The 19,921-nt window shown below is 46.9% G+C and overlaps 1 protein-coding gene across 3 annotated transcripts in view; it reads right to left on the reverse strand.

The window, feature by feature from the left end:
- The window catches only part of LOC121276215 (protein-cysteine N-palmitoyltransferase HHAT-like protein), a 69,017-nt gene that overhangs the window by 37,090 nt on the left and 12,006 nt on the right, over window positions 1-19,921 (reverse strand). For 2 of the 3 annotated variants that reach the window (XM_041184384.1, XM_041184383.1), the window contains exons 2-3: window positions 7,818-7,961; window positions 270-337 (exon numbers count right to left, since the gene is read on the reverse strand). In XM_041184384.1, coding sequence (XP_041040318.1) covers window positions 270-337; window positions 7,818-7,923 — 174 coding nt within the window. In that variant the 5' untranslated portion in view covers window positions 7,924-7,961. The remainder of the gene's footprint in view (window positions 1-269; window positions 338-7,817; window positions 7,962-19,921) is intronic. The other variant, XM_041184382.1, reaches the window with a different exon arrangement.

Genomic DNA, 19,921 nt, shown 5'->3' on the forward strand with positions numbered 1-19,921 from the left:
TCTGCGCCCCTGTAATTCTAGCCTCTTGCGCGTCCTTCGTTTTAATCACTCCACCTTTAGTTGCTGGGCCCTAAGCTCTGGAACAACCCTTCCCCCCCCACTCCCACAAACCTCTCCGACTTGCTACATCTCTCTTCCTTTAAGACCCTTTCTCAGATCGATGGTCAGTCCATCCTTTGTCAATTCGAGCTTTGAGATGACCCAGTCGATCCAAAACTCTAGATCAGCCAGCGAGGCAATGGAAACAAATCCCTTCAATTGGCACTTACCATTTTCCGACCAATGTACGACCAGCCTCGTTTGACACTCTGCTTAAAACTCTGCCGGTTCATGTTCTCTGTGGGAGGACAAAAATAAAACACAGGGTAGAAAACAAACACAAGCTGGAAAGCAAACTTTTCTTTAATGGGTTAGTGTTTCCCAGAAACAAACCTGGGTTTGGTTCATTCTAGAGAAAACCCAGGCCAGCCCTGATTTCTTTCATTGCATGACAGTGGTGTGCTCTCCCTCATTGCCCCACAACCCCCCCTCGTCCCACAGTCTCTCCCTCACCGCCCCCTTCCCGCCCTACAGGCTCCCTCTTGCTGTTCGCCCATCCTAGGGGCCCCCCTCACTGCCCCCCCCCTGTCCTACAGGCACTCCCTCACTGCCCCCCCCCTGTCCTACGGACTGCCCCTCACTGCCCCCCCCCCTGTCCTACAGGCTTCCCCTCACTGCCCCCCCCTGTCCTACAGGCACTCCCTCACTGCCCCCCCCCTGTCCTACAGGCACTCCCTCACTGCCCCCCTGTCCTACAGGCACTCCCTCACTGACCCCCTGTCCCACGGGCTCCCCTTCACTGCCCCCCTGTCCCATGGACTGCCCCTCACTGCCCCCCTGTCCTACGGACTGCCCCTCACTGCCCCCCCCCCGTCCTACGGACTGCCCCTCACTGCCCCCCCCCCTGTCCTACGGACTGCCCCTCACTGCCCCCCTGTCCTACAGGCTGCCCCTCACTGCCCCCCTGTCCTACAGGCACTCCCTCACTGCCCCCCTGTCCTACAGGCACTCCCTCACTGACCCCCTGTCCTACGGGCTGCCCCTCACTGCCCTCCCCTGTCCCATGGGCTCCTCCTCACTGCCCCCCCCGTCCTACGGACTGCCCCTCACTGCCCCCCTGTCCTACAGGCACTCCCTCACTGATCCCCTGTCCTACAGGCTCCCCCTCACTGCCCCCCCATGTCCTACGGACTGCCCCTCACTGCCCCCCTGTCCTACAGGCTGCTCCTCACTGCCCCCCCCCTGTCCTACGGACTGCCCCTCACTGCCCCCCTTTCCTACAGGCTTCCCCTCACTGCCCCCCCCTGTCCTACGGACTGCCCCTCACTGCCCCCCTTTCCTACAGGCTTCCCCTCACTGCCCCCCTGTCCTACAGGCTCCCCCTCACTGCCCCCCCCCTGTCCTACGGACTGCCCCTCACTGCCCCCCTTTCCTACAGGCTTCCCCTCACTGCCCCCCCCTGTCCTACGGACTGCCCCTCACTGCCCCCCTGTCCTACGGACTGCCCCTCACTGCCCCCCTGTCCTACAGGCTGCCCCTCACTGACCCCCTGTCCTACAGGCTGCCCCTCACTGACCCCCTGTCCTACAGGCTGCCCCTCACTGACCCCCTGTCCTACAGGCTGCCCCTCACTGACCCCCTGTCCTACAGGCTGCCCCTCACTGCCCCCCTGTCCTACAGGCTGCCCCTCACTGCCCCCCTGTCCTACAGGCTGCCCCTCACTGCCCCCCTGTCCTACAGGCTGCCCCTCACTGCCCCCCTGTCCTACAGGCTGCCCCTCACTGCCCCCCTGTCCTACAGGCTGCCCCTCACTGCCCCCCTGTCCTACAGGCTGCCCCTCACTGACCCCCTGTCCTACAGGCTGCCCCTCACTGCCCCCCTGTCCTACGGACTGCCCCCCTGTCCTACGGGCTCTCCCTCACTGCCCCCCTGTCCCACGGGCTCTCCCTCACTGCCCACCCTGTCCTATGGGCTGTCCCTCACTGCACTGCCCTGTTCTATGTGCTCCCCTTCAGTTCCACACACACTCGCTTTACTGATTCTTCTTGCACCATCGTCCACTCAGACTCCTTCCTTCCCTCCCTCTAAACTCTGGAATTCTTAACCTCCATTTCCCTTCCCACCCCCCTCAGACTGTTAAAATCCAAGCTTGGGATTTCATAAACATCACTTCCCAATATCCTTCATCTGATGTTCAACCTCCGCAATTATAGTCTGTTATGAACGTGAGGTTTTATGAGCTGGTTAGGTTTCAAAGTATCACTTTTAATTCAAGGTGAAATGGAGCATGTGACCTCCTACTAGTCTACCCAGCAATAAGCTGATGTGATCTGGTTGCCAATGGGGGGGCCCAGGTAAAGTCCTATTGAAAATCCAAGGGCCAACTTTCACACCTGCACCCAAAAGGAGAGAGCAGTTGTTCTTGCTACTTTCAGACATACTGAGGGGAGAGGGGAGAGACAGGCAGACACACAAGATGTTGCAAACAACAGGGGAAAAGGTTTAAAACAAAAACAGAATTACCTGGAAAAACTCAGCAGGTCTGGCAGCATCGGCGGAGAAGAAGAGTTGACGTTTCGACAGAACTGAAGGGTCATGAGGACTCGAAACGTCAACTCTTCTCTTCTCCGCCAATGCTGCCAGACCTGCTGAGTTTTTCCAGGTAATTCTGTTTTTGTTTTGGATTTCCAGCATCCGCAGTTTTTTGTTTTTATTTTTGTTTTTATATAGGGGAAAAGGTTTGTTCTCTGTTAGCCACCAGGCAGAATTGGGGTGGGAGCACATTCTCTGGTTGACGGGTGGAATTTTAAGGAAACTGGAAGGTTCGTCCTGGTGTGGTTGGGAGGTGGAGTCTGCTTGGGTATTCTCAGAAGACCAAGGGAAATGACTTTCAATGGACAGTGGACGTTATGACTCAGCGAAACATGGTGAAGTGAGCCTGCTGGAAGCTGGGAGTGACGTTGCACAGGTTCCTGTAAAGACTACAATTCTACGGAGAATGTGATGTGACATAAAACATGGCATGGGATTTTTCAATTGTGTTAGGAAGTTAAGAGCAAACATCATTTGCTTCGTTTAGTGTATTAGCTGCCCACTAAGTAACGTTTATTCAATTTTTAAAAATTCACGTGGGCGTCACTGGCTGGGCCAGCATTTATTGCCCATCCCTAATTGCCCTTGAGAAGGTGGTGGTGAGCTGCCTTCTTGAACTCCTGCAGTCCATGAGGTGCAGGTACACCCACAGTGCTGTTATGGAGGGAGTTCCAGGATTCTGACCCAGCGACAGTGAAGGAACGGCGATATATTTCCAAGTCAGGATGGCAAGTGGCTTAGAGGGGAACTTCCAGGTGGTGGTGTTAACATCAATCTGCTGCCCTTGTCCTTCTAGATGGTAGAGGTCGTGGGTTTGAAAGGTTTGCTTTTAGTGTGTTTGTTGCTGTAACATTCTATAAACACAAAATCACGTGTGATCCTTCAAGTTCATCAATGGGATTTCAAATCTCTTTTTCAAAGTTTTCAGTCTCTACAGGAATTGTAACAAAAAGGGCACACAAGATAAGAGAGATGTTCTACTTGGCCAGAACGCTTGTTCACAAATGTTTCAGCAACTTGTTAAACACTTAGGGATCTGCATTCCTCTGGATGTTATTTTTGCTGCATAGTTTAGTGCAATTGTCTCATGTTAGTTCTCCCATTGCAACATAAATTGGCTGTATTAGCTAGCATACTAAAATTAGTGAGAGGTGATGAATCCCTCGGGAACACTATAATTTCATGCAAACACAGTTTCAACTGCAAGGAACGCAGGTAAATGCAATTTTGAGCTGCTGATTTATAAGAGGAGACAGCCTGGGGCGATTATTTAAAAAAGCCAATCACACTGCCAAGCAGCTCCTTCCACAGATCATGTACTGTAAGGAGCTTTGCCAAATCGCTCACCTAAAAAGTTCTACTGTTAGATGTGATTCAGCGATTGGGCAGCACATGCTGAACAATCTTGAGTGCGCTAATAACTACACCAACAACCAATTGAGGATAATCAGTCGAGCTCGTGATGTGGCTCATTTACACTTGTTAGAAGTGACACACATTCATAGGCAGGGGCCCGTTCTCTGCAAACAAAAGGAATATGTTCAAGCCGTGTGTCTTTTTTGAACTACGCAGGAGCTTGAGGAACCAATAGTTCCCTGTTGCTTTCCCCATGATAGCCCATCAGCCAGAGATAACTTGCCAACTAATTAGCATCCTTTCCTCCTGCAGTATAAATTGTGCTTGTTTGAAATTTGGCATTCTTGCATTTGTCCTGATGAGCGCAACATGAAAACCTTTGAACACGTCTCTTTTTTCAACAATATTCACCTAAAAGGCTGTAGATACCAGTTTAGTTGAACTTGGCAACATTGTCAGGAAGGTATAATAATTTTCCTAATGTTATTTGAATTTATTGTAGAGTAATAGTGGGCCTGTGTTTATGGGTCTATGTCTGTGTGTGTGTGTGTGTGTGTGTGTGTGTGTGTGTGTGTGACTGACTTAAATGAATTAAAGGCAGCTGAAGGTTTTGATGTACCAGAAGATAAGCTACATTTGAAATGTTAAGTAGGTTGATATAGGTGTAAAGGGAACATTTGCATTTTTAAATAAACCAGTCTAATTAGAATTCAAAAGAGGGCGTGAAATGCTTCACCTAGCCAGAAGTTAAGAGACAAGGTGTTTATTTCTCCCAAAGATTGCTAGTAGAATTGGTACTATAATAGATTTTTTATTATTAGGGAGGTAAAGTCCGAAGACAGTGAAACAATGGGAGTTTGCATTCAAAGGGGAAAATATGTATAAAGGAGAGAAGGCTGTGTACAAGGGAAGGCATTCTAAGATCTAACAAGTGTGAAAAGCCTCCAGCATCTAAGCCTCAAGCTGCCATCTACAAAGAACTGAAGTTAAGAAAACTCACTTTGAATGTGACTGTTTCAGGTTAGTGTGTGTTACTTTGCCTGGGTCTGTTTAAAATCTGTGTGTCTTACTGTTGCCTTAACCAAAGTGTAGATCAGCCACATTCTAATTGAATAGTGTAAGGGATTGGAGGGAACAAATAGCTTGCAGGCCATTTCAGAAGAAACGTTCTGCATAATTGCCCCTAACAGGTAATGAAGCAACTCTCTACTGCACACACACATGTTCTCCTTCCCCCAGACATGCCAGCAGCACAACAGCTAAGATGCTCCTGCTGGTATCTGATCTCCATCTATGTCCCATTCCTACAGCCTCCTCTCCTCAGCTCAGCCAGACAGCGAGCTCACTGGGAACAGATCGTACAGACCGTCAGAGTCCCTGGCAGGCTCTTGTGCCCGTGGGTGGAGTCCTCACATAAAAGCTCCTGAAATATCTTTTAACGCACAACCCAGAGTAGCTCTGGCACGAGTGAGTAGTGCTCTTTTTAAGACTACAGTAGTAGAGGACACACAGTGGATTCCAGCTGAGTGCACGTCATCCACAAGGTACCAGATTCGAGAAACAGAACAAAAGGGGTGAGAAATGGTAACAAGAGCAAGAACGTTCAGGGCCAGGAAATGTAGCTTACCCAAATGATAAAAAACAAAAACAGAATTACCTGGAAAAACTCAGCAGGTCTGGCAGCATAGGCGGAGAAGAAAAGAGTTGACGTTTCGAGTCCTCATGACCCTTCGACAGAACTCAAGTTCTCGAAACGTCAACTCTTTTCTTCTCCGCCGATGCTGCCAGACCTGCTGAGTTTTTCCAGGTAATTCTGTTTTTGTTTTGGATTTCCAGCATCCGCAGTTTTTTTGTTTTTACCCAAATGATAATCCTGATGCCAAAGGCAAGTCAAGGATTGGCAACAAAGCCACTGAGAATAGATTCACCTGTATGGTTACAGGCGATGGGAAACTGTGGGCGTGAGGAGAGACTTGTGACCATTCCTATTGGAGTTGGACTGATCAAAAAGGAGGTTTAGTTTTTGTTACCAACAATAAAAATCATCACTGAAGGAGTTAAAACTTTCACTAGGAGGCTGAGGAAAGAATTAAAAAAAAAGAATTGGATTTTTGTTTTTGCTTTATTCTTTCATGGGATTTGGGCATCACAGGCAAGGTCAGCGTTTGTTACCCATCCCTAATTGTCCTTCAACTTGCTAGGTCATTTCAGAGGGCATTTAAGAGTCAACCACTTTGCTGCAGCTCTGGGGTCACATGTAGGCCAGACCAGGTAAAGACAGCAGATTTCCTTACCTAAAAAGGACATTAGTGAACCAGATAGGTTTGTATGACAATTGTGTTTCTCACGTGTTGGTGCAGACTCGATGGGCCTCTTCTGCACTGTGAGATTCTGTGCTAATAGCTTCATGTCACCATTACTGAGACTCCCTTTCAATTCCAGATTTATTAACCGAATTTAAATTCCACTAGTTGCCATGGTGGGATTTAATTAATAAATCTGGAATATAAAGCTAGTCTCAGTAATGGTGACCATAACAACAGCATTGATTGTTGTTAAAAACTCATCTGGTTCACTAATGTCCTTTAGGGAAGGAAATCTGCTGTCCTTACCTGGTCTGGCCTACATGTCACTCCAGACCCACAGCAATGTGATTGACTCCTAACTGCCCTCTTTAATGCCCTGGCAAGCCATTCAGTTCAAGAGCAATTATGGATGGGCAACAAATGCTGGCCCTGCTGGTGACACCCACATTCCATGAAGGAATTAAAACAAATTTCAATTCCATCAGCTGCTACAGTGGGATTTGGATCCATGTCCCCACATCATTAGCCTGGGCCTCTGGATTACTAGTCCAGTGACAATACCACTACGTCACTGCACCAAATTCAGTTGCATGGAGACAGAGAGAGTTGTCAGAGTGTGAAGCAACAGAGTTACAGAATAAATACACATTTTTCTTTTTTTTTTAAATATTGAATGTCACAGGGGTGTACAGTCAGGGAGAAGTGCAAGGCAGAATGACAATTTCACCCCAATGATTGCTGGAAGGAGGGGGGTGGTGGGGTTGGGGGGGGGGGGGGGGGGGGGGGGTGGGGAAGTCTTGTTGAAACTGTAGGTTTCGAGTTCCACTTTGCTAAATGTCCAATCTGAGCAACATTGACCAGACAGATACCTGAGTGGATGCTGCAGCCTCTTGAGGAGGAGATTGGAGAAGAGAAAATTGGAGGGAACAGTTACCAATAAGCAGTGCTTACACTGGCAGTGAGCTGGGAGACCATCCAACCACCTCCTCAATTGCAGGGTGTCAGGCAAGGGAGGTGGGGAGGAAAAATGAGAAGAATTGGTATTATAAAATTAATGGTCAACTGTGCTTGAATTTAGAGTTAAGGCCCAGGTCAGCCTGATCTAATTGAATGGTGGAATGGCTCAATGTCCAAATGGTCTAATTCTGTTCCTATGTTTTGGATATGGTGTTTCAGTGACACAACTTGGAGAGGCTTTGTAAGGGACTCATGAAGGTTTGCTGGCACTATCCAATTCCTATTAGCTCCCTCTGCAACTTCACACAGCGTTAACAGTACAGAAACATGTTGTTTGGTCCAGCCCAACCGGTCGATGCCAATGTTTGTGCTCCACACCTGCCTCTTTCATCTAATCATATCCACATACCCTTCTATCCCTGGGACTAAACTATTAAGGCACATGAAAATAGTCACTTTGAGCAGATGGTGGGTTTCGAGTTCCACCATCGCCAGGCTGGTGGGGGAAGAGGGAAAAGCAGGAGAAATGATGAATAAGTGTTGATCGATCAGCCTTCTCCCTGTTACCTGTTGATGCTTCACAGATCCAGCTTGCTGCCCACAGAATGGCCAGGGATAACACCATGGCGTAAAGGCACAGTTCCACCTTGGGTAACGCAGTCTTAAGACCCATGTCTGCAGATCACTGGCTCCAAGAAAGGAAGAACACAACTGGGGTGAGGGAGGGAGGAAGGAAAGAAAGAAGAGGAATCATAACCTAGAGCATGACTGAAAGCAAAACATAGCACCACAGGTTTTCACTCTCTGGCACTCTGCTTTTTAAATCTAATTTGCAGTCCTTGAATTAGCGCTGGCAATGATAGAATGCATTAAGCATTCGTTCCCTGTTGGGATTCCTCTGACCATTATTATAATGGTGGGTTAAGCCATTTTAAGTAAACAGGTTAACATCTGTGCTGAAACAGTGAGAGGAGGTCTGACATATGACTTCATTAAATTTCTGTTGCTTAGTATTGCCAGGAGTGAATTGTAGGCTTGTACACACTAAGACACACCAAACAGCTTCCCCGCGCACCCCCCCCCACCCCCCAAACTACTCCACTGAGGCACCTTTAAAGGAACATTAAGTGCAGCCTTTGCAACACAACTGGTGTGACCTCATGCAGGAATTTGCAACCTTATTTGCATTCCATCAGCTCGTCAAGACATCCACACTTCCATCTAGGTTCAGAACCAGACAGAATCATATTTCACATCTCAGCCAACTAACTGACCCATTGGCCCATAGCCTGGTCTTACTGAAAGATGCACCACAGCAATCCTCGTGTGATATCCCTCTGCGGAGAAAGATCAAGCAGGCAAAGGACAAAGAATCCTAACTCCACACACGACGCCAAGTCAAAACATAGGAGGCCACCAATGGGATAATCGGACAGAAGCCCCACACCTAGTGCCTTCAAATAAGGTCAAAGAATTGGGTAAAGATCATCAAATCTACCAACATTATTAAAAATTCATTCACAGGACACAAGTGTAGCTGCCAAGCGAATTACCCTTGAGAAGGTGATGGTGAGCTGCCTTCTTGAGCTGCTGCAGTCCATGTGGTGTAGGTACACCCACAGTGCTGTTAGGGAGGGAGATTCAGGATTTTGACCCAGCGACAGTAAGGGAATGGTGATATAATTTCCAAGTCAGCATGTGGCTTGGAGGGCAATTTCCAGGTGGTGGTGTTCCCATGTGTCTGCTGCACTTGTCCTACCAGGGTGGTCGTAGTCATGGGTTTAGAAGGTCCTGTTGAAGGAACCTTGGCAAGTTGCTGCAGTGCGTCTTGTATATGGTACACAGGGCTGCCACAATGCACTATTCATAGATGGTATGAATGTTTAAGGTGATGGGTGGGGTGATGATCAAGTGGGCTGCTTTGTTCTGGATGGTGGCAAACTTCAACTGTAGTTGGAGCTGCACTCATCCAGGCAAATGGAGAATATTCCATCACACTCCTGACTTGTGCCTTGTAGATGGTGGAAAGGATTGCAGAGTCAAGAGAAAGTTACTCACTAACACATACAAAGCCTCTGACTTGCTTTTGTAGCTACAGTATTTATATGGCTAATCCAGTTCAGTGTCAGGCCAAGGATGTTGACAGTGGGGGATTCAACGGTGGTAATTCTGTTGAATATTAAGGGAGGATGGCTAGATTCCTTCTTGATGGAGATGGTCATTGCCTGGCACTTGTGTAACATAAATGTTACTTGCCACTGATCAGCCGATGCCTGAATGTTGTCCAGGTCTTGCTGCATATAGGCACTTAGTATCTGAGGAGTCGCAAATGGTGCTGAACTCAGTAGGAGTGACCACCGCACACAGTCATTGTGGAGATGAAGTCCCGCCTTCACAGGGAGGATACTCTCCATCGTGTTGTGTGGCACTACCACTATGCTAAATGGGATAGATTTCGAACAGATCTAGCAACTCAAGACTGGGTATCCATGAGATGCTGTGGGCCACCAGCAAAATTGTACTCAAACACAATCTGTAACCTCATGGCCCAGCATATCCCCCACTCTACCATTACCATCAAGCCAGGGGATCAACCCTGGTTCAGTGAAGAGTGCAGGAGGGCATGCCAGGAGCAGCACCAGGGCATAAGCAGCAAGTGATAGACAGAGCTAAGCGATTCCACAACCTACAAATCAGATCTAAGCTCTGCAGTCCTGCCACATCCTGTCGTGAATGGTGGTGGACAATTAAACAGCTCGCTGGAGCAGATGGATCCATAAATATCCCCATCATCAACGATGGAGGAGCCCAGCACAGCAATGCAAAAGATAAAACTGAAGCATTCACAACTGTTGCCATTCCTTCACTGTCGCTGGGTCAAAATCCTGGAACTCCCTCCCTAACAGCACTGTGGGTGTACCTACACCACATGGACTGCAGCGGTTCAAGAAGGCAGCTCACCACCACCTTCTCAAGGGCAACTAGGGATGGGCAATAAATGCTGGCCTGACCAGCGAAGCCCACATCCCGTGAATGAATTTTTAAAAATTGCACATGTTTGCGGACGATTGCACATGTGCAATCATCAGCGAACATCCCCACTTCTGACCTTATGATGGAAGGAAGGTCATTGATGAAGCAGCTGAAGATGGTTGGGCCTAGGACACTGAGGAACTTAGGCAGTTATTAGATCTACTTGTCTTCCAGGTGGATGAAGTTATTTCATTGTATCTGTGGATATGGCGCCTTTTTGAATTGCACGTTAAAAAGTCATCTGCGATTATCAACATCCCCAGACAGCAAAATCAAGAAAGTTAAACATTTCCTTCAAAAGCTTGATCCCAGGGCCTCAACATTAGAATAATTAGCCATTCCCCTGGCTGGTTTTACCAGTGTCCCCACTAACTGGCAGGATCGTGGGTAGCTTGAAGGAGAACTTTTAGGTGATGTTCTCATGCATCTGCTGCCCTTGTCCTTCTAGGTGGTAGAGGTCTCGGGATTAGAAGGTGCTGTCAAAGGAGCCTCAGTGAATTGCTGCAGTGCATCTTATAGCTGGTACACACTGTTGCTACTATGCATCGGTGGTGGAGGGGGTGAATGTTTGTGGAAGGGATGCCAATCAAGTAGGCTGCTTTGTCCTGGATGGTGTCAAGCTTCTTGAGTGTTGTGGGAGCTGCACTCATCCAGGCAAGTGGAGAGTATTCCATCGCACTCCTGACTTGTGCCTTGTAGATGGTGGACAGGCTTTGGGGAGTCAGGAGGTGAGTTACTCTCCACAGAATTCCTAGCCTCTGAGCTGCTCTTGTAGCCACAATAGTTATATGGCTAGTCCAATTCAATGATTTACCATTGACCAGAAACTTATTTTTATAGCACATTCAATTGTCTGATAACACTCTGCATCAAAAAGTTTCTCCTATTCTCCATCCTAAATTTGTGCTTAGACTTGTGTCTAAATGCTCACAGTCTGTTCATTATCTACACTGCCCCTCTCCAGCATCATTTTAAACTTCATCAAATCACCCCATAGCCCCATTTGTTTCAGCCAACAGGGTACCTAACACAATCCCTGATATATCAGTTTTTATTTATTTATTCCTAGGATGTAGGCATCTCTGGTAAGACCAGCATTCATTGCCCATCCCATGGAGAGTCACTTTGAATGCAGCTTTCTAAGCCATTTCAGAGGGCATTTAAGGGTCACCCATATCGCTGTGAGTCTGGAGTCACATGCAGACCAGACTATGTCAGGGAAGGAAATTTGCCATCCTTAACAACAGTAATGAACCAAGTGGGTTTTTTTTAAAATAAAAAGACTAACCAGTAGTTTCATGATCACTGTTACTGATACTAACTTTTGAATTCCAAAGTTTAATTAATTAATTAAATTTCAATTCACCAGCTGCTGCCATGGAGGTTGAACTCGGGCTCCTACAGCATTAGGGTTTTTTAATTTTATTTAGTTGTCATTCTTTTATACGTAGTTCTCTTTAAATGAGCGAGCAACGTACCTGAAATGAATTTCCGTAGGAAAATAAAATTGAAACTTAATTGAATTTATCCAGGTCTATGGGTTACTAGCCCAGTAATAACCAACATACAACAGTATCTTTCCAAATTAGTCCCAAGGTATGCAATCTCCCACTCAGTGGATAAAAGAATAAGTCTTCATTTCTAGAAGGCTCACATTTCCTTACAGAAGCCTCTCTCCACGATGATGACAATGTGAAGAGCAGGGCCCCAAAGTATGACACAGCCTTTACAGAAGGCTTGAGTTTGTGAACGTGACATGCATCAAATTTTTCTCGAGTGATAACTAGGCTGCCAGCTACTTTTTCACGCACTCCTATTTGTCATTTCTCTTCAGCACAATCTGGATTCACTGGCCAAGTATTCACCATGATTGGGAACGTCAGAGAACCTCTCAGTGCATCCATAAGGCAACACTGCTTTCAGGAAAAGTGGTTAAGGAACCATTTCTTGTTTAGTTGAAGGCAAACAATAGCTGTGGGCTTGAGTGAAGGCAAATTCGTTGCTAAGATAATTGCTCCCATTAGTTATTTGTCAAGGTACCTATGTCTCTTGAGTAATGAATGCCATTTCCATCTTTCCAAACACCCAGGTTTTAGATTAATGCCGCAACAGTGGTTATCACCAAATAAAACAATTAAAATATACTTTAACTCAAATACCAGCGATGGTATTCTTCGGCTTGACTCAATTACTAACTTTAGATTTTAGCACAGTACTGAATCACATCATCTTAAAGAACGAGCCTTTACATGGCTCATTTGCATATTTTAAAATATAGGATTAATTAATTATAAGAATGGCCAATGAATCTGTGCCAGTAGATGTTTGTTCAGGAATATAATTCAATACGGTATTCATATTATATATGCGATATTTTAAATTAAAATACTTATTAAAATTGGCCAATTTTTTTGGGTCAAAAAGAATAAAAATTCCAGTGATGCAATTCTCTGTCAGGCTTCCCTTTTTAATCCTGCGCATTTTACACAAAGATACACAATATGACGACCAAGTTGCTGATTCACCTCCAGGATCTGCAAGGGCTCACAGTTTCAGCAATTCTAACAGTCCTCTATTGCTGAGTATTTTGCATTGTGAGTGTTTAGAAAGCCTGCAGAGGATAAGGTGAGATATAACACAAAGACAGCTTTTCAAACAGCAGACCACGAGTCATCTTCCTTTTCTTTATTCTTTCATGGGATGTGGGTGCCACTGGCAAGGTCAGCATTTGTTGCCCATCCCTAATTGCTCTGTGTGGTTTGCTAGGCCATTTCAGAGGGCAGTTAAGAGTCACATGTAGGCCAGACTGGGTAAGGACAGCAGATTTCCTTCCCTAAGAGGAATGAGTGAACCAGATGGGTTTTTACAACAGTCTGATATTAGCCACCAGTGCCAAGACTAGCTTTGTATTCCAGATTTTTAATTTTTAAGCTGCTGTGATGGGATTTGAACCCATATCCCCACTGCATTAGCCTGGGCCTCTGGATTTCCAGCTCAGTGGCATTACCACTAGGCCACCATGAAACTGAGACTAGGTTACAACTCAATTTTATTTTTTAAATTCCACCAGCTGCCATGGTGGGATGTGAACTCATATCCCCAAAGGATTACCACAACACCACGGTCTCCCCTTTCTCTAACAATCCCTGTCGATAACCTGTTACCAGCATCACAGTTGCTAATATTGTTGGTTACAAATCAAATCAGAACAAAGTAGCCCTCTTGATCGGGGCCCCATCCACCATCTTAAACATTCAATCCCTCCGGCAACGCACAGTGGCAACATGTTTACCATCTCCAAGATGCACTGCAGCAACTCACCAAGGCTTCCTTTGACGGCACCTTCCAAACCCACGACCTCTACCATCTAGAAGGACAAGGGCAGCAGACAGATGGGAACACCACCACCTGGAAGTTCCCCTCCAAGTCACTCATCATCCTGACTTGGAAATATATCACCGTTCCTTCACTGTCGCTGGGTCAAAATCCTGGAACTCCCTCCCTAACAGCACTGTGGGTGTACCTACATCACATGGACTGCAGCGGTTCAGGAAGGCTGCTCACCACCACCTCCAATGAACATTTTAAAAACGTTTTAAAAAATCACGCAAGTAGCATCTTAACAGTTTAATGGGAATTTAGTTTTAGTCCTTGTAGGCATTGTTTGCTGAAAGGTGTTGGCAATAGTGTTGAGACTACCCAGGTTAAGATCGCAAGTTAATGTTTTTGAGGTTTCCACTTTTGTCCTCCTCTCCCACTTTGTAGCATTTGGTGGGCAACTATGTCCCAAGCCATCCTCCTCCAATGCCTCGCCTATGTTAGGTAGCTCAGTGGAACCTCCATCGTGTGCGTCCACTCCAATGTGTTCAAAACGCAGCCAGTGCATCTTCAACAATGGAATATAGGAATAGGAGTTGACCATTTAACCCCAAGCCTGTTCCTCCATTCCACACAATCATGGCTGATTTGTAATCCAAATCCAAACCCCTGTGTCCACCTGTACCCCAGCTCCCTTATGGGTCAAAATTCTGGAACTCCCTCCCTAACAGCACTGTGGGTATATCCACACCACAGGGATTGCAGTGGTTCATGAAGGCAGCTCACCACCTTCTCAAGGGCAATTAGGCATGGGCTTGCCACACTCTGTGAATGAATTAAAAAAAAACACAACACAGTGGTTCTCAAACATCTTTGGTTGAAGGACTCCTTTCAAGTGGATTAGTAACCATGTAACCTGCCCCCAACCCACCATCTAGGAGGAAGGATTGTGGGTGGCAGGACAGAGGAGTGTAGGAGCCTGGGAAGGATGGATGGGGGGAATTTAGGGGGGGGGGGGGGTGAAGCAGGAACCTGGGGAAAGGGGTTGGAAAATAGGAGCACAGAAAAAGGGAGAGAAGGAGCCCATGGTGATGGGATGAGGGGGGCGGGGGGGGGGGGGGGGGGGGGGGGGACATGACCCCAGGAAAGGTGATAGAAAGCAAGGACCTGGGGATTGTGGGGAGGATCCTGGGATGGGGTGGTGGGGGGTAGAATAGAAATCTGGATAGCAGAGGTGGGCCTCAGTGGGGGTATAGGGATTTGAAGGAAGCAGAAGAGGAGTGATGGGAGAGCACAAGCACGGGCTGGGGATGGGGGAAAAAGAGAGCACACGCCTCTCTCCATCATTCACTCGCCTGCTCTTGACCATGGGAGACTCACCTACCCACAAGGCCAGCCCTGATTCACGAATCACAGCTTTAGAACCATAGCTTTAATACTCCTGGTTAATAAATATCTATCAATCTTAGATTCAAAGTTAACAAATGACCTAATAATCGGCAATTAACTGCCACTTGCAGAATAGAGTTCCAAACTGCTTTGCATATAGAAGAGTCTCTCAAGTTCACCCTGGAAAGATCTGGTTCCAATTCCAAGGCTGTATCCCCTAGTTCCATACTCCATAACCAGTGCAAACTGTCTCTCTACCCACTTCATAGATTCCCCTTAATACCTCGATAATGTCCATCCAATCACCGCACCCCCCCCAAACCAACCTTCAAATTCCAGGGGATATAATCCTCATTAATGTAATCCTTCCATGGAATTCAAAACTTCTTTCAACCAGCCTCTCCTACCATGGATGCCTCATCTACGGGATACCCCTTGGCAACATTGCCTGCAAACAGGAGAGTTGTCATGGATTGGTTGGTTTGTGTTTGGTATACCCTCTGTGATATGCTTCCACATGTACCCAGGCGTCAGTCAATTCGCCACTTCCCTTGATTCCATAACCAACTCTTTGCTGCCAGACTGCTTGCCTGACGGGAAGTCGCACAAGACTCAAAACTGCCTCCAACAGATCCTGATCTATTCTACAACCGCTGCTCCTGTGCTCCTTCATCCCTAGCTACAGAGTCCTCTGCAATCCAGGTGTCTGATCCATACCCGCATCAAGGCTACATTCTTCCATCTCCATGATAGTGTCTCCCTCCACCCCACCTCAGCATGACTGCCACTGAATGCCTTACCCACTTTTCTCGCCTCCATTCTAAATTCCTCCCGTAATGTTCCCGTCCATAAAGATCAACATGTTCAAATTTCAGACACATATATCCTGTCACGGTGTCCTATAGCCTGCCTGGCTTGCCCTGGTTGCCCTGTGCCAATTCCTCATTATCCAGTGCATAGAATTTAAAATCTCCACCTCCATGGCTATTCCACCACAATAATTATAACCCCATCGGCGATCTTTATTCCAAATCTATTTTTTTTTAGATAGCTTGTCCTTCTTGTCAGCATCTTCAGCCATACTGTCTTTGGAATTCCCTCGCTAAATGTTTCTGTTGCTCCACTGCTCTCCCGGCTTTAAAACATTCATCAAACCCAACTTTTCAAACATGCTTTTGGTCACATGTCCACCATTAAACTCTCTCTGCGCCCCCCCCCCTTCCCTCTCATCACCCCTCTTCCTCCTGATAGAACACAAACTTATCTCCAACTCCACTTTTCTCCAGAACCCTGCTTTCTCCACTCAGATCCGTGCTCATCCCTTCTACGATTACACCCGAATCTCTCCAGTTACAATTTCGGTCTCTCCCATGACACCGCTATGGCACCAACCAAAATTAAGAACTACACTCCCTGTAACTGAGGTGAACTGTCCCTCCTCGTTCATTTCAATGTCTCTGCAGCTTTTGAACCGGTTAACCACCATCTTACTCCAATGTCTCTTCTGCAATTCAGTGCATGGATATATTAGTTATATTAGCTCCCAGCTCTCCAACACCTCAAACTTAACCCCATTGTGGTAATCTCCTCCAATCCTACAACCACCAAATTCTCTGTGCCTGACACATTGTCCCTTTGTGTACCTTACTTCCTTTCATCCCTTAACTGGTGCCGTGCCTTCAACTGCCCAGGCACCAGGCTCTGGAAGTCTTCCACAAACCTCTTCCATTTCCTTCTTCCCCTTGAAGACACTTCCTTGGCCAAACTATTAATCATGTTGGAACATGTGAAGTGATTCTTTAGTATTAAACAGATGCATTAATAAAAATGGTGGAAATAACCTGTGCGTAGGTTAGGGAGAAATGGATGCTATGTCACAGGAAAGAACATGGGATAATGCTGAGCTATGTACAGAAAGCAGGACTAATCAGAACTTAGTTGGAATGTTGTAAACAGAATGGACTAATATCTCAGCTAGGGCCATTAATCTCTCCATGGCCATTAACCAACAAGGACACCATATATCGCCAGTGTGGAGATAGGAGCCCATTGTGTTGTAACAGCTGCACCTGATAACCCCCGAGTACAAAACAGATGATAACAAAGGGTTAGAAGATTTTTTATTTTTATTTTGTGGGAAAGAGGCTGCCCAATCCTAACTGCCCTTGAGAAGGTGGTGAACCACCTTCTTGAACAGCTGCAATCCATATGCTGTAGATACATCCACAGGGCTGTTAGGGAGGGACTTCCAGGATTTTGACCCAGCAACAAAAAAGGAACAGCGATATATTTCCAAGTCAGGATGGTGTCTGGCCTGGAGGGGAACTTCAGGTGGTGGTGCTCCCATGCACTTTCTAGGTGGTAGAGGTCCCAGGTTTGGAAGGTGCTGTCAAAGGAGCTTTGGTGAGTTGCTGTGGTGCATCTTTTGGATGGTACGCCCTGTTGCCATTGCACGTCAATGGCGAAGGGACTGAATGTTTAAGTTGGTGCATGGGATGCCAATCACGTGGGCTGCTTTGTTCTGGATGGTATCAAGCTTCTCGAGTGTTGTTGGAGCTGATCCCATCCAGGTAAGTGCAGAGTATTCCATCACACTCCTGACTTATATCTGTACAAACTGGGACACTGGGTACATGGCAACTCTGTAATTGGGCAATGGGATTTGGATGCAAGCCAGTAATTTTTGAGCCTTACTAGACCCGTCTTTGAATAGAAAGGAAGGTTGTGTGTGAGAGAGAGAGCGAAAGAGTGTCGCTTGGCATCCCTATGCATGCTGAGACTCTGATGAACAATAAAGACCATGCTTAAAAATAACCATTAAGCAACTACTCCCCACACACAAAGTCAGATTAACAATTCACCCCAACACCATCATCCTCAGGTCAACGTCCAGCTTTTCTTCATGATTCTGTGAAGTACCCAAGCCTGTTTATCATCTTAAAAGATGCGAAGTAAGATAATTATTGTTATTGTCTCTAATACATCGAAGTGATGTGTCTAGCGTGTGGGTGAAGAGAGTTAGCAAACTTTCCGCTAGTGTGTTTGCTTCTTATTTTCAGCCCACGCATCTGGCTAACAGGAAAGTGAAAAAGGGAGCCAAACGTGTCTCTCTAACAGTATACAGCCTCTCTGTCGAAAAGTCCTCGGCGCTGCCTCCTCATGGTGACACACGGAAACTAAGTCCCTCGCAGCCTTAGGCGAAAGCTTCAGAGGAACCTGGATGAAGTGTGGTCTCCAGTCACGCAGTGTGCAGGTCCACCAGCACGTGGACACCCTCTGGCACCCATGAACCAAATTCCCAGCCACGGGTGAATAGCTTCACTGCCTTGTGAATACCTCAGGAGGGTTGAACGCTAAGAGGCTAAATCCTGACAAAAAAAATCTGGTGTGTAGTCCAAAGACGGACTGATGCCTCAATATACCATCTTTCTGCCAACTCCTGCAAATCAAGCCAAACGTAGTGTTTTGCATTCCTTTGGACTCAAACAGGGAGGTCGAGAGGGGGAGCCTGATGTTCCAGCAGGCCAGGATCTCCATAAATTTGTGCCAAAGAGTGAACAGTCCAGTTTCACTTCAGAGCATTAACATAACATGGGTGACAGCAGTTACGAGTGACAAGCTCAACTCGACTGACATAGGGAACAGGCGCTACAGACTGTCTCCAACCTTTATGCACCCTTGGTCAGCCACTACCCAACTCCAGCCCCCAACTAGTAGGGTGCTGACCCATCAGGGTCCATCTGCTTCAATGGAGCTTGGAGCTTAAGAGTCTCTGCTCAACAAACGATTGGAATCCATCACACCAGACAAACAAGCAAAACAAATGAAAAGAAGAAAGATGCCAATTCTTCGTCAGAACCGTGTGCACGGGATTGACAGACAACTTGCAGCTGGTCAACAACTGTGATTGACCTGGATTTGACTGGCTGGGAAAAGTTCAGGGGAAATGTGAGCAAGGTGTGGACTTTGCTGTAAGGAACTCACTACTCTCAATGATAGAAACCCTCCCACAAATGGTTCAGAACATGTTCCCTCCATCCGCCTCTCAACTCAAACAAGGCCAGTTAATGTGATAGAGAGGTGGGCGGAGGGTACATGTTCTTTTCAGAACAAATCACACCATAAGGTGTCCTGGAGACATCCAAGATCAGCTGGATCTGATTATCACCAGGCGTGATTCTCTGAACATGCATCACAACACTGGCTGCGATACAGATCACACCTTGGTGTGCACCAGGGTTAGGATACAACCCTTGGGGCCTTTTCATTCAAAGCAGAAATGCTCCCCTCGTATCAACATCAGCCATACTGCCTACCCTGATAAAAACCAAGGGTTCCTCAACTCAATTGAACAGGCACTCTCAGGCATTCTCCCACACAGAATTTAGAAGCAAAATGGAACATACTTCGAGACAACAGCTACCATACCACACTGTCAACACATGGGAAGCAAGAGCGGAAAGATGCTGACTGGTTCAGGGCTAACTTCACTGTGATGGAGCCTGTCATTGAAGTCAAGTGGTCTGACAAAAGAGGTTGGAGCGAGAAGTCTCTGAGTGCAGTAAGAGCCGCTCGAAATAAAGTCCAACAAACTCTAGGCAGTGCGCCAATGCCTACTAGTTAAAACTCAGAATATCCAGATGTCCTTCGACACATGGAATGTCAGGGGCATGTGTGAAAGGATCAAAAAGGCAGCAAGTCCATCAGCAAAGAAATCGGCTCCATTGAACACAAAGACAGGAGAGGTTATTATTGACTGCAAATGAACAGTTACAGAGATGGGTGAGACACCACATTGAGCTGTACTCCAGGGAGAACTCAGTCACTGAGGAAGCTCCAGACACCATAGAAAGCCTGCCTGTCATGGCAGAGCTGGATATCGAACCTACAGTGGAGAAGCTTAGTAAAGCTGTTGACTCGCTGTCACAGGC

The sequence above is a fragment of the Carcharodon carcharias genome, chromosome 3 (assembly GCF_017639515.1).
Source record: "Carcharodon carcharias isolate sCarCar2 chromosome 3, sCarCar2.pri, whole genome shotgun sequence".
Taxonomy (NCBI): domain Eukaryota; kingdom Metazoa; phylum Chordata; class Chondrichthyes; order Lamniformes; family Lamnidae; genus Carcharodon; species Carcharodon carcharias.